General features: G+C 42.5%; 1 protein-coding gene across 3 annotated transcripts in view; it reads left to right on the top strand.

Moving 5' to 3' along the window:
- Window positions 1-3,721: 3,721 nt before the first annotated feature.
- LOC139373289 (amyloid-beta A4 protein-like) overlaps window positions 3,722-15,346 on the top strand; it is a 39,568-nt gene continuing 27,943 nt past the window's right edge. For 2 of the 3 annotated variants that reach the window (XM_071113641.1, XM_071113640.1), the window contains exon 1: window positions 3,735-3,937. In XM_071113641.1, coding sequence (XP_070969742.1) covers window positions 3,878-3,937 — 60 coding nt within the window. In that variant the 5' untranslated portion in view covers window positions 3,735-3,877. Of the gene's footprint in view, window positions 3,938-15,346 lie in introns of all 3 variants that reach the window. The other variant, XM_071113639.1, reaches the window with a different exon arrangement.

Below are 15,346 nucleotides of genomic sequence, written 5' to 3'. Positions count from 1 at the left end.
ATTTATTTTCATAAGACATGGTTTCGTTTCTGTAATCAAGTTTCAACACATTCTCAACTCGTTTTCACAATTCACTTAGAATGCTTCATTTCATTATAACCTTTTTCTCTTTGAGAAGGAGGTGATGAGAGAGGACATGAGTATGCAATTTGAGTTCTCCTTTGGGCAAACTCCCAAAATGACACACGTGCAGTGCAATATTATGTTTCACACACCGGTTAGCAAAAGCACTTTTTTAAATAAACCCCCCATATTTACTCAAAACAAACAAAGTCCCCTTGAACATAAAGGTCTCCAATACCTTCTAGCTAGCAGCTCTCCCACACGGTGTCCTAGGGCAGCCAGGGCCATTCTTGTTGTCGTCTCCATCCACTGTTTCCTCTCTCCTTGTAGACCTGGGACATCAGGTGGCCCCATCTTGGTCGCTTCAGCCCCATCGCTCACCCACTTTGAGTGGACCATTCCATCCAGCTCTCTGCGGGCCCCCATGGCAGTGTTATCCTGTCCTCTTAGCTGGAACTTCCCCCTCAGCTTCATCAGACCACACACATCCTTCAGCCATGTCCACAGAGCTGCTCAGTCTTCACTTATACGGCACCTAAACACGCCAGGCCAGTTAGGTCGCACAAAGTCTCATAGACCAGCAGGGGTGGCTTCCTCTTCTGCCCCAGCTGCGCCCAGACCACCATGGGAGAGACTGTAGAACCTGAGAGGACACAGAAACACAAGACCGTAAAAGGAAAACAAAACTGGCCCCTGCTCCACAACTGCCCCTTCAATGGCCCAGACCCTGCACTTGTTACGCCAAGTGTCAGAAGGTAGAAAAGTGACAGGTTTTATAGGGACTGGGTTGAGCAAGCAGAGTGAAGCAGAGGCAAACAACTAACAGGACAGTTTTCAACATTTATTTTCATATGTCTTGGTTTTCAAGTTAACATTCAAATAACATTTTCACAATTCAGTTAGAATGCTGAATTTCCATATACAATTTCCTCTTTACTTTTAACTTAATAACCATGCTACTTAAAATCATTAGAAAAACATACAAACTAAACCAAAGAAACAAAGGGGCACAGGAAGCGAAGCAGCCAGAAGGCAGGTGGCCAAATGTTCTCAAAAACTTAGTCATAAAGCACTAAGTCCATTTTCCATGTGCTCTCAAACATGTCAGCCTTAAATGGGAACTGCAACTGCTGATTTGGCCTCTTTTTTTGGCTTGCTCCTCAAGAAATGCTGGCAGCCATGATAGAAACCAAACGTGAGTTGACTTGGGGATGTGGTTTGACACACCCATCAGTCAGAACCTTGCCTGCAGCCTTTCCCCCCCACTCAGTCACAACAAACAAATCTCCTGCATGTTGAGTTCTACAGGCAGATGTATGGTGAGATTCCAGAGGAAGCTTTGAGCTTAATTAAATCCACTTTGAAGAAGTTCAGCTAAGTGTGATTGAAATTTAAAGGCAATGTTCCCGCTTTAGCGGAAACTGTGTTTATGATTAACGCTGCATATGTTGGCTCAATCAATTTTGCTCTCAAGTGGCACAGCGATCTAAGGCACTGCATCTCAGTGCCAGAGGCATCACTACAGACCCTGGTTCGATTCCAGGCTGTATCACAACTGACCGTGATTGGGAGTCCCATAGGGCGGCGGACAATTGGCCCAGCGTCATCCAGGTTAGGGTTTGGCCGGGGTAGGCCGTCATTGTAAACTGACTTGCCTAGTTGAATAAAGTTAAATTGTTTATTTTGTTTAAGTCTGGCATCCAACTATGTACTTTGTCTAACAGAAAAACAGGGTCAACATCCCTCAATAATAAATATAGCTAGAGAAATAACAATCTAATTTGGAAGCTAATTCTATACTTTACAGATTAAGACTGACTGGCTCTAGATTGGATTAGATTTAGGCCGGTGACATCGTTACACTATGCAACCAACTGTGACATGGCCATGGGTTTGTTTCAGTTTGTTGCTGCCAGTTAGTTAGTACAGTGTTGTAGAAAGTCAGACACGAGTTAGCTATTAACACGATAGCTGCATCCAATATGTATTTGTGTCCTAGTAGGCTGGACAATAGAACGAGTTAAAACTCACCCAAGGCTTAAAAATGGCCAAAGAACTGGTTGAGCTGCAACACCAGCGCGAGGCCATAGCAAATTAATTTAAACGAACCATCGCTGATCCTCTACTGACTGGAGTGATCCTTAGAATTTCATTTTCCCTAAATGGCACCAACAAATGTCTACCTTTTTATTTTACAACTACAATCTGTTTTTAGGATTAAACTGAAAAATAATAACTTGTGTAGAAAGTAAACATCCTCACCTTTATGGTGCCAAGTGTGCTTATGTCGGCATAACAAAGAGGTAGAGAAAAAAAAGGCGAAATTATTCTTATTTCTTATTATTCTTATTTCTTATTTCCCCAAAACAATGGCAGTCTGAAAGTTCTAAGAGCAGTCTTTTTTATATAATTAACTAAATGTATGGTGTTTTTGGTTTGTCAGTTTCATTGTTTATTGTTATGCTATAAATGGTTATTTAATGTTTTAACTGATAAAATGAACTACAGCATTTTATATTTTGTCATTTTTAGTAATTACGACATTAGTAAGGATATACACGTTCTGTATTACTGCAATTAATAAATTATTCCAATAGATGGCAGCATAAAGACAATTAATTACATTTTAGAAAATTAGTTATCTCCCTGGATACACCACTCCCACACACAGGAAAACTCCCGCACACGTTTTTTCTGTACCTTTCCACACTATTAAAGCAAGATGAAGGACTGAAAAAGCATTTAACAGATTACTGTGAATTAATATAATGATCAGGGGTGTAACGTTGGTTTTAGAAGTGGGGGGATATCCAGTTGAAGTGGAGTGTTTATCCAGTTTATCCAAACAACCTACCCTACCGATCGGAGACGTCCGCATCACATTCCAATTATAAAACTGGGGGGTGGGGGCAAAAATGCAATTTCAGAATGTGGTGGAAGAAGTAAGAAGAAGAGACAGGTTTGGGTCAATGGGATGATCTCCTTATGTGTGGTTCCCCAATGTGAGGCATGAAGCATGGAGGAGGAGGTGTGATGGTGTGGGGGTGCTTTGCTGGTGACACCGTCCGTGATTTATTTAGTGTTCAAGGCACACTGAACCAGCATTGCTACCACAGTTTTCTGCAGCGGTACGCCATCCCACCTGGTTTGCGCTTAGTGGAACATTAATTTGTTTATCAACAGGAAATGACCCAACACACCTCCAGGCTGTGTAAGGGCTATTTGACCAAGAAGGAGAGTGATGGAGTGCTGCATCAGATGCCCTGTCCTCCACAATCACCCAACCTCAACCCGATTGAGATGGTTTGGGATGAGTTGGACCACTGAGTGAAGGAAAAGCAGCCAACAAGTGCTCAGCACTTGGAACTCCTTCAAGACTGTTGGAAAAGCAGTCCAGGTGAAGCTGGTTGAGAGATTGCCAAGAGTGTGCAAAGCTGTCATCAAGGCAAAGGGTGGCTACTTTGAAGAATCTCAAATCTCAAATATATTTTGATTTGTTTAACACTGATTACTACATGATTCCATATGTGTAATTTAGTTTTGTTGACTTCACTATTATTCCTTAATGTGGAAAATAGTACAAATAAAAAAAAACCCTTGAATGAGTAGGTGTCCAAACTTTTGACTGGTACTGTTTAGAATTAAGCCCCCCCCCCCGTCAGGTGACCTGGCACTCCAGCAGCTGTGCAGCCTCAGTATCGTTCTCCATTAAACCAACACAGTCAGCCGCACAGCAACGGAGACGAGCTCTGAATAAATACCGACGGTACATAGAATAAACCATACATAGGACGCGTTGTGACAATAATACGCCATGGGGGACCGTATGGCTTTGTTGCTGCTGGTTATTGCGACCACGGCGCTAGCAGTTGAGGTAAGAAACCGGGGAAAGAAAGACAGGACAAGGCTGAGCTCCATGCTTATTCTTCTCCTCTTCCGCTGCTATTGATGGAGGGAGCAGCCGGGTGATTCCAACCCATGGGGGCTAATTACGCATGAATAGAACAAAATGAAATCAGACATTCAGCAAGGCTGTGAACATATTCCACGCCTGAATACATGTTGGACAGCTTTTTATCTCATTTAGTCTGACTCGAAATGATAGAAGAATAGCCCGTGTTCAGGTCCCTTGTTCTTTTTGCTCAGTGCTGTTATAAACGACCCTGTCATTGCTTGAATTGAAATCTAGTTTTATAGCCTTTGGATAAGTTTTACTTTTAATAATTCAAGATGAGAAATCATTACATTTATTTTACACAGAAAGTAAGACCTGATGAAGCTTTCCAATCTGTAGGCTACGGCTGAGATTCCTGTGTAGCCTAATGTAAACGAACGTGATTTGTTTCTGTGCATAATTGCACTTCAACACATCCTAGTCCAAACAGGTTTCTGTAGTGGCAATATTGGTTATTGTATCCGGAGCTTATGGGTAATGTGAACACCATGTTGAAGACACTTGTGTAGTATTTGGTTCGAATATATTTTTGAGGTGGTGGGCGTGAAAATAAACATCTAACGTTATAGTGGGTTATTCCTTCCCTTAGATTACGCTTTCTGTAGCCTAAAGACATACGTTACTCCCAAAAAAAGAGCCAAATAGTAGACCTATGACTCATTCATTCTGCACATTGCGTCCTTGGATAAGGGTAAAATCGCCTGTTTTCCCTATGTCAACCTGTTTCATGTAAACTCGAGAATAAAGATAATGTTGTGAGACAGAAGTAAGATGGCGGCGGTGCACTGCAGCATTCCATGAACACAGGCAGAGATTTTGCACATAATCACTGATCATCCGTCTCTCTCAGGCGACATGCCATGTCGGTGTGAATTTGGCCTTGTAAAGAGAGCGACCACAATTGTTCTCTTAAGACAGTCTTACAGTGTTACACAAACGTTACACTGCAATTGCGGCTGACTTGCTACATTTGGTGTGTCTCAGTGTGGGAACTGCGGTTTGAATTTTAACAGATTATTTTAGGCAGTAGCGGATATACTTGATGTGGGTGATCCTTGTAACAGGTCGATGCGGGTCTGTGGGCTAGCTAGGCTAGCCACACAATAAGCATTACTCTTCACACACCTCAAGTTCAAGATGTCAATGTCACTCAGGTTTTACTAGGCCTTTTCACCTCCAGACAGTTTACATAGCTAGTTTTATGTATTACCCATAGTGTTTCTGACTTTAAGTATCAATTATTCTTAATCTTAGTTCACTATAGCCAAAGGGTGTTGGTGATATTTAAACATATTAAGATACTTTAAATCAATTAAATGCCAAATAGGCTATGAAGTTGATGTTCAAACCTCCCAATACAGAAGTAAACAGTTAGTTTGTTTTTCCCTTATTGTGGGTTGTCAATAGTTTACAATTAATTTCATGATTTTTTGGGGGGGAAAGAAAGCTGACTTAGGTTATAATGCTTTATTGCTTGGTATACACATGTATAAGCCACACATTGAACAGTCTAAGGACCCAGAGGGCAGGGCTCTCTTGTTAATCCGGCCTCTATACAGACTGGAGTGTACGGTGTGGGAGCTGAATTCCAGTTTTCCATCCTTGAAAAAATTGGTCGAAGAGCAACCCAGGCAGTCTGTCAATGCACTGCAGTCATTCAAGCCCAAAGCAGCACAGCCTCACGCCCATTAGCGTACATTATAACCATTGTCTCCCTTTGGCATCCACTGCTCATGTTGCAGCTTCGTCCAACCATCCATTTAAATCGCCAGTTTCCAATAGCGCTTTAAAGGGACAATTAGCTCTATGTTGCAGTCTCTACAATTCCTACCCTAGTAATGGTTAGTTGTTGGGTGCCAATCATTGTCTCTGTTTTGGGATGTTTCTCATGCCATGCCAACCATCCTCCATCTTAAGCCCCTTTTTATGTTTTGGAGGCGGTGCCTCTTTCTGCCTGCCAGACAGAAATTCCTGGCTCTTTATGGCGTTGTCATGTTACGTTTGTTATGTTGTTATGGGGCTGTTGTGTTCTCCCCACGTTGGGATGTTCCTCCCCTTTCAGGATTTGTTGTATTTTGGACCCTCTATCTCTCATGTAGCCACACTGGACATCCTCACCTTTAAGTAATGTGTTCGTCTGAAACGGTCATGTCACCTATCCCTTTAATGGCATGGAAGGTTTTCAAGGGAGCTGATCTCAGTGAAAACACCTGGCATGGTGGTGTAAGGCTGGCTTTGTGCTCTGTAGCCTGGCCTTTCAGATAGCATCCGTGGCTGGTTATCTCTTTCTTGCTATCCCTGGGCCGTGTTCAGTTGGCATGAAATGGAGTGAAACAGGGAGTGACTACCTGTACTTGTGCAATAAGAGATGTTGTTTTAACGTTGCAAAACATTTTGCGACGGTGTGCCCTAATGTACACAGCCCTGAAGAGCTTCACAGACCACATTTAGAGGCTCTCACAACATCAGGATGGGCTCGAATGAGAAGCGACTCAAGCCCCACTCTTCACAATCCCTCATCTATACAGATCAGTGGCTCTGTGCAGGTGCTGTTCCATTCCAATGATCCCCAATGAAACCTGGATTAGTTATCAGGGACCCCACCTCCAACCAGGAGAGAATGGGTGTGTTCCAGGTTGTCTTTTTGCAGTCACGCTGCACATCTCATCATAATAAAGTAGCTCCTGAATCGTTAAACACTTCTCCAGGCTTTGTGAGTTCTGATCATCTGCAATAATGACGACCTGGATGACCTGGAACGCGCCCTATAGCCTTGCTGCTATGGCAACCCCACCGCTGCCCTGTACAGGCCAGTGGATCACGTCTTAACTGTCAGTGTCACCGTCATGGCCGCCGCGTGACGGAAGTGGGCCGCGTTGTGTGTGTGACCTTCACGTCCGCACATACAAACCTGATAACCTGATAATCTGATTGAGCGACCAAGCGCAGTCAAAGAGCCTGGTGGAAACTAATCAAGCTGTGATGGTTGTTCGTGGTGATATCTGTTTTCAGGGGGCTGACTCACTGGCTTATAGATTGAGTCCTAAATGGCACCCTATTCCTTATGTCGCCTTACCAATAGGTCTCTGGCCAAAAGTAGCGCGCTACATAAAGAGTACAGTGCCATTTGGGACGTAGACATAGTCCACCGTTAACTTATAGCCGCAGAGAGTAAGAGCGACATGGAGAGAAAAAATAGGTAGGGCAGAAAGGTCAATAATGATGTACATCGATGTATGGGACAGTGAATCTGTGTGACCCGTTGATTGAGCACATGTGGATATATTAATTAATAATATATCCGATGGCAAAATGCTCCTGACATACACGCAGACAGTTAAATACACACATGCACGCTCGCTCTACACAACAACTCCAATACACAATCACACACAGCAGCATGTGTCTTAGGAATTATGCTGCACACTTGTCCCTCTGACTACAAAATGGCCACTTCTTTTTCAGTCAGCCTCCTTTATACTTGATTGATTTGTCCTACTTGACCAAATGTCTCCCAAAGCAATCAAATAAATACTCTAAAACATGTATTTTCTGAATTTCAAATCGACCCCTAGCCCCTACCGTGTACAGGCTACACACCTAGACACTCCTGTAGATCTGACTGTTTCTGAAAGAATTTGGTAGGTATTGGTAATAGCTTACTTTTACCTTAATTCAGCCTGGGTGTAAATATCCCCATATTGATTCCATCGTTCTAACCATCCAATCCTCTCAGATCGACAGGAGTGGATAGGGAGTAGGGGGCTATTCTTTCCCTCATCAATTATCCCTCCTTCTCCCATGTTGTTGGGTCTGTTTTTGAAATGATTGAGCTACCCTCCCTGCCCACCTCCTCTCCTCCCTCCTTATCCCCCTCTTCACTCCTTCTCCTGTGTTTTGGTGGCGGCAGTGCCCTCCCCGGGTCGCCTGGCACCCATGCTATAGTTAGAGTGCCGCGTCCCAGAGATACTCCTGTCTCTGCTCTCTCATTGCTTTCTTCCTTTCATTCCTTCCTTTTTTTTCACTGCTTTTTTCTTCAGAACGAGCAGACCTAAGTCTTTCCTTGTTCAATATCTGCTCTTGCTCCCATTCCTCCCTTTCATTCCCACCTTATTTCTCTTTTTACTGCCTTTTTCTCCAAGACAGGCCAACGCTTCCCTCGCTCAACCCTGGACAGTGTCCCTCTGTACATTGGCCTTATGTATATTTATTGCTACATGTACTGTGAAGGGAGTTATTATATGCGTATCACTTTACAACAGTTTCAGTCAACTATGACCTGACATTTGCAGAATCGAATCAGTGCCGGTCTAAATGTTGATTTGAGCTTCGATTTAATGCGGCTTCGAAAATTGCTTTGTTGATTATAGTCTGCTGTTTTAAAATATCTAATATCTCGAAAAGGTCCTCTTTGTTTCATGAACTAAATTACTTAGCTGAACTGTGAGTAGCATTGTGTGTGTGTGGCGTCAAGAAGGAGTGGGATATTCTTGGCTGTGCCCTGCTATTCCCACTTCCTGTTTCCTTGTCCCAACCATTACCTGGGATGGGTTTCCTGTATTTGTTTGACGCATGAGGAGACATATAGCCTACTGTGTGCATGACAGTAATGGAACATGGGTGTGTGTGTACATTTGCATTTGTGTGTGCGGGCGTATTTGTCTCGCACTTGATTCGTTTTGTGTGTGTATCTCTCCCGTGTGTGTGGGTGTGCATTTTAAATTTTACTTGATTAATTTGTGTGTGTTTGTTCAGTGCCCCACTAAGATATGTGGGTATGCTGCTGACCCCATGCATTACCTTAATTCTCAGTATGGGGAGCTAGTTCTTGGAAACATGTTAACATACATCATAGTCTCATACATTGAGACTTCACATAGTAGACTTGTTCCATTGTGGCTCAGTTGGTAGAGCACTTGCCCTAGGCTTGGGCGGTATCCAGAATGTTATACCTTCATTCCGACACTGAACACAACAAACCTCTCGGATACTCTTTAATCTGAAGGTTAGCAATACTAACAAGTACATGTCAAATCCCATAGAGATCGCATTGCAAACATTTTGTACAGTTTCTGACCTAAACTATGCACGTGACTCAAAAATGCTACTCACAGTTTGCTGCACGCATAAAACAACTATTAGCCAGCAAGGTCTCTTGATCCAAAAGGGGTTTCTCTGCTGTTACCAAGCCTCCCGAGTGGGGCAGTGGTCTAAGGCACTGCATCTCAGTGCTAGAGGCGTCACTCCAGGTTTGATCCTGGGCTGTAAAACAACCGGCTATGATGGGGAGTCCCATTTGGCCTAGCGTCATCCGGGTTAGGGTATGGTTTGGCCAGGGTAGGCCCTCATTGTAAATAAGAATTTGTTCTTAACTGACTTGCCTAGTTAAATTAAAAAAGTGAATGCTTGATTTTGGAAGAAGCTAACCACTTACAGTACCTAGATAGCTAACTAGCTACTAAATCAGCCAAGCAAATGCATAACTGCAAAGCATTTAGCACATTTTAGACAGTTGACATTGTTATAAGATATTTAGTTATGAATTGCATACTGTAATTAGATCACCTGGCATATGCTGCGCAAAAAGTGAGTGATTCAAAAGGCTCCGGTCTCTTGTCATTGTGTGCTTGTAAACAAACACCAGGTGACACGTGACTGGGGACTACAGTAAGATTCATAATAATGTGACTGGTGAAATGAAGAACGCAAAACACTTTTATTTATTTTTTATAGTAACTTCTATTGCCAACTATGAAAATAGCTTACATAAAGCCAACAAATGAAAACATTGCAGCCTGCAGGTAGAAAATGTATCCTGACCAAAATAAATATCCTATAAATCACATTGGCGACACATGGCCTGTCTGGAACGAAACTTGTAACATTGTATCAACTATTAACTTGGGAGAAGCTTGACTTGCAACATTGTATACAATATTCTGGTCCTTCAGTTTCCCACACCAGTGAGCTCAGGACAGACACAGATGTAGGCTATTTGGCAAGGGTTAAGAAGCCGTGCTTGACTTGGGCAGGAGCTCACTGGAGCTGAGTACCGACACATCAACATTTCTAATGCTTGAGCTCCTGTTCCTCTTGTAGAATATTAGCTCAAAAATATTGTGGAGCCCTTGCACCTAAATATAAAGAGTAAATATTCCTCTGTGGAGATGGGAGAACCTTCCAGAAGGACAACCATCTCTGCAGCACTCCACTAATCAGGCCTTTATGGCCAGACAGAAGCCACTCCTCAATAAGATGCACATGACAGCCCACTTGCAGTTTTCTAAAAGGCACCTAAATACACTCAGACCATGGGGAAACAAGATTCTCTGGTCTGATGAAACCAACATTGAACTCTTTAGCCTGAATCCCAAGCGTCACATTTGGAGGAAACCTGGCACCGTCGCTACAGTGAAGCAGCATCATACTGTGTGGATGTTTTTCAGCGGCAGGGACTGGGAGACTAGTCAGGATCGAGGGGAAAAATTAACAGAGTGAAGTACAGAGAACCTTGATGAAAACCTGCTCAGGACCTCAGACTAGGGCGAAGGTTCACCTTCCAACAGGACAACGACCCTAAGTACACAGCCAAAACAATGTAGCAGTGGCTTTGGGACAAGTCTCTGAATGTCCTTGAGTGGCCTAGCCAAAGCCCGGACATGAACCTGATCTAACATCTCTGGAGAGACCTGAAAATAGCTGTTCAGCAAACCCATCCAACCTGACAGAGCTTGAGAGGATCTGCAGAGAAGAATGGGAGAAACTCCCCAAATACAGGTATGCCAAGCTTGTAGCGTCATACCCAAGAAGACTCCATGGTGTAATCGCTGCCAAAGGTGCTTCAACAAAGTACTGAGTAAAGGGTCTGAATACTTATGTAAATGTGATATTTTATAAATTTGCATTATGGGTTAGTGTGTGTTGATTGATTGGGGGGGGGGGACAATTTAATTAATTTTAGAATAAAGCTGTAGCGTAACAAAATGTGGAAAAAGTCAAGGGGTCTGAATACTTTCCGAAGACAGATTTAAATCCTTAAACTCAGACTTGGACTACACACCCTCTCTACCGAATAGCAGGCAGGGAAGCAAAATAGGGTTTGCTTTGCAACGCTTGCAGTTAGCCACTGATTCTTTCCAAACCATTCATTGTTGAATTTGCTAGATCCAAGTTTTTGTGTAATGTTTATGACCATTGGCTGATGAGCACCGATATGTTTTTATCTATAATATCTCTTCATTTGACAGGGATTGAAAATAATTGGACAGTAGATTGTCGATGTGATTCATGACTGCTTGCTAGCTAAGATTTTGAAACTTTTTAATGTTGACATGATCAGTCCAATCAAAGCTATGTTAGATATAATGTGATTTGTTGTAATTTTGTCTGTGGCATTCTTGAGCCTTCTTGGATGGGCACTTTTACTCTAAATCTATGGCAGCACCCAAGGGTCTTGAACTGCTTAGATTTCCCTGTAGATTCTGAAAAAATGGAGACAGGATGCACCTGAGCTCAATTTTGAGTCTCATAACAAAGGGTCTGAATACTTATTTACATAAGATATTTTTGTTTTGTATTTGCAAAAATGTCTAAAAACCTGTTTTCGCTTTGTGATTATGGGGTATTCTGTGTAGATTGTTACAGCATTGTTCTAAAATTGATTAAATAGCAAAGTGTGGAAAGGGTCAAGGGGTCTGATTACTTTCTGAATGCACTGTGTATATATACACGCATTTATGCAATACCAGTCAAAAGTCTGGACACATCTACTCATTCAAGGGTTTTTCTTAAATTTTTTATATGAAAAAACACATGGAATCATGTAGCTTTGCACACTCTTGGCATTCTCTCAACCAGCTTCACCTGGAATGCTTTTCCAACAGTCATTCATATGTGGAGTTCCCACATATGCCCACTTGTTGGCTGCTTTTTCTTCACTCTGCGGTCCAACTCATCCCAAACCATCTCAATTGGGTTGAGGTCGGGTGATTGTGGAGGCCAGGACATCTGATGCAGCACTCCATCACTCTCCTTCTTGGACATGGCAGTTGGAACCAGAAATCTCAAATTTAGACTCATCAGATCAAAGGACATATTTCCACTGGTCTAATGTCCATTGCTTGTGCTTCTTGGCCCAAGCAAGTCTCTTATTATTGCTGTCCTTTAGTAGTGGTTTCTTTGCAGCAATTTGACCACAAAGGCCTGATGTCAATCAGTCTCCTCTGAACAGTTGATGTTGAGATGTCTGTAACTTGAACTCAGTGAAACATTTATTTGTGCTGCAATTTCTGAGGCTGGTAACTCTAATGAACTTATCCTCTGCAGTGAAGGTAATTCTGGGTCTTTCCTGTGGCGGCCCACATGAGAGCCAGTTTCATCATAGCGCTTGACGTTTTATTATTATTATTTTTTTTGGGGGGGGGCACATTGTCTTAAAGTAATGGACTGTCGTTTCTCTTTGCTTTTTGAGCTGTTCTTGCCTTAATATGGACTTGGTCTCTTACCAAATAGGGCTATCTTTTGTATACCACCCCTACCTTGTCACAACACAACTGATTGGCTCAAACGCATTAGGATGGAAAAAAATCCACAGATAAATTGAACTGGGCACACCTGTAAATTGAAATGCATTCCAGGTGACTACCTCATGAAGCTGGTTGAGAGAATGCCAAGAGCGCGTAAAGCTGTCATCAAGGCAACGGGTGGCTACTTTGAAGAATCTCAAATCTAAGATGTATTTTGATTTGGTTACTACTATATGATTCCATATGTGTTATTTCATAGTGTCGATGTCTTCACTATTATTCTACAATGTAGAAAATAGTTTTAAAAAAATAGAAAAAAAAAAAAATGAATGTGTAGGTGTCAACTTTTTACTGGTACTGTATATATACAGTACAGGCTGTCGTTGTAGGCTGTCATTGTAAATATAATTTGTTCTTAATGTTCTTAACTGACTTTCCTAGTTAAATAAAAAATACAGGGCATTCAGAAAGTATTCAGACCTCTGACTTTTTCCAGATTTTGTTACGTTACAGCCAGTCTTATTGCTTCCCGATGAGATTGTCAACTGTCGTCATAGGGACACAGTAGCACATCTCGACCAGATGGGAATAGACGTCATCGTCATGGCGATGGCCACGACAACCAGTCTTCCGTTCCCGGGTGCAGGGTGTAATTGGAATGTTGGCAGGCAGGGCGTGAGGGAAACGAGGGGCTGTCTGCCCTCTAATCACTGTAACACACTCCCACACCCAACCCATCCGAGGATCCGGTCCCAGAGACTAGCAGATAGTATTACACAAACACACACGCACACACTCCAAAGACCAAGCACATGTACCATTATACACTCATGCATGGAGTCACTCTCTCACACACACACACACACACACACACAAACACACACACACACACACACACACACACACACACACACTGATAGAGTTCAAAGATGAGCTCAGGCCAGGGGTTTAAGTCACAGCAGGCTCTGCTTGGTAAGTGATTAGTGAATGTGTGCGTACGTGTGCTTGCCTGTTCACGTTTCTCTGTGTCAATGTGCCGGCTGTCATTCGGTCACCTCTCTAGCCTTATCTCATTATCTTATCTAATAAAGTCGTGACTGATTTCCTTCCTAACTAGTTTCCCATGGCGTCCAACCGGTAATCCAAATGGAATAAGGCTCTGTCCTGGTGGAAAAAGTCATAAATTGTCATACTTGAGTAAAAGTAAAGATAACTTCATAGAAAATGACTCAACTAAAAGTGAGTCAACCAGTAAAATACTACTTGAGTAAAAGTATCTGGTTTTTGATGTACTTAAGTATAGTGGTGGAAAAAGTACTCCAATTGTCAGATTAAAGTAAAAAGTAAATGCTATTCATCAAATTCCTTATATAATACAAACCAGATGGCACAATGTAAATTTTTTTCCTTTTGATTTAAGGACAGCCAGGGGCACACTGGCTGTCTTCCAGGGCACATTCAGACACAATTTACATACACAATATTTGTGTTTAGCGTCCAACAGATCAGAGGCAGTAGAGATGATAGGTGTGTGAATTGGACCATATTGTTGTCCTACCTGAGCATTCAAAATGTAAAAAGTTATTTTGGATGTCAGGGAAAATATATGGGAGTAAAAAGTGCATTTTTTTTCTTTAGGAATGTAGTGGAGTAAAAGTAGTTAAAAATAGAAATAGTAAAGATAACTACTTAAGTTCAAAGTATTTTTACTTATAAAAATAAATAAAAAAGACAAGTCAGTCTGTTTTTATACAAGGCCTCTGGCTATTTCTCTTTCCTCCCCAGTCATTATTGATGTGTGTCTGTCTACTCAGTATCTGTCTGTCATTCTTATTGATCTGTTTATGGTCTGTCTCTATACGGCCTGGCTGCATCTACAGTGGCATCTTATTCCCTTTAGAGATCACAACCTTTTGACCAGAGCACATTTCATATACAGCCAGGGAGCTAGACAGTGTTGTACTAGCAGTGCACTACATGGGGAATAGGGTGCCATTTTAGACGCACCCTGTGTCTCTGGTGGGCAGGGACAGGCAGAGGACACTCTCCAGACGTAATAGCTGATCTCAGGCGACACTCGCACCGCCAGGGGGGTCTCCCTCGGTCTGAAAGCTGATCCCAGTGGCCTGGGACACTCCGATAACAGCTCACCGCAACAGAGCCACAATTAATGCCGCCCCGGGACTTTGGGACTGGTTCACAGAACAGGTCCCGCGAGGATTAAATCAAATCAATATTATACACTTGGTCTTCGGTGTGTGTGTGTGTGTGTGCGCATGTATGTACAACACTGCACGTGCATGCACATTATGCATATGAGTGCGGGTGTGCATGTGCGTCTTCATGCTAATGTAAATAGAATGACAAAGGAGAGGGTGGACCCAGCCAGAAGAAGAATTAACCCCTGGTCAAAACCCACAAGATCCCCATGCAAACCAATGGGAAGCACCCTATACCCATTGGTAGAGCTAGAGGGACAGTCAGTGTCCCACCAATAATAGCATAAAGACAGACACACACACACACACAGAGACACATTCTCACTGGACAATAGGTACCAGGCAAGTTTTCTGTTTAACCAAATGAGTCAATACTGACTCAATGCCTGTGTGACTCTTAGATACAATACAGAGCAAAGATCATGTGTGCTTAAAGATGTGTGATAGAGACCTGCTATGTTTGTCTGGTTTCAATATAGGTCACCAAACGAGGTCACGCGACTGAAATGTGGCCATGATCCAATTGAATGAAAATAACTTTATTTGTCCTGTGTAGGGCTGACCCCATTTTGTCGACTGGTAAT

This window comes from Oncorhynchus clarkii, chromosome 18 (genome assembly GCF_045791955.1).
Source record: "Oncorhynchus clarkii lewisi isolate Uvic-CL-2024 chromosome 18, UVic_Ocla_1.0, whole genome shotgun sequence".
Classification (NCBI taxonomy): domain Eukaryota; kingdom Metazoa; phylum Chordata; class Actinopteri; order Salmoniformes; family Salmonidae; genus Oncorhynchus; species Oncorhynchus clarkii.
The sequence above is the reverse complement of the archived record's forward strand: the minus strand, read 5'-3'. Positions and strand labels throughout refer to the sequence as shown.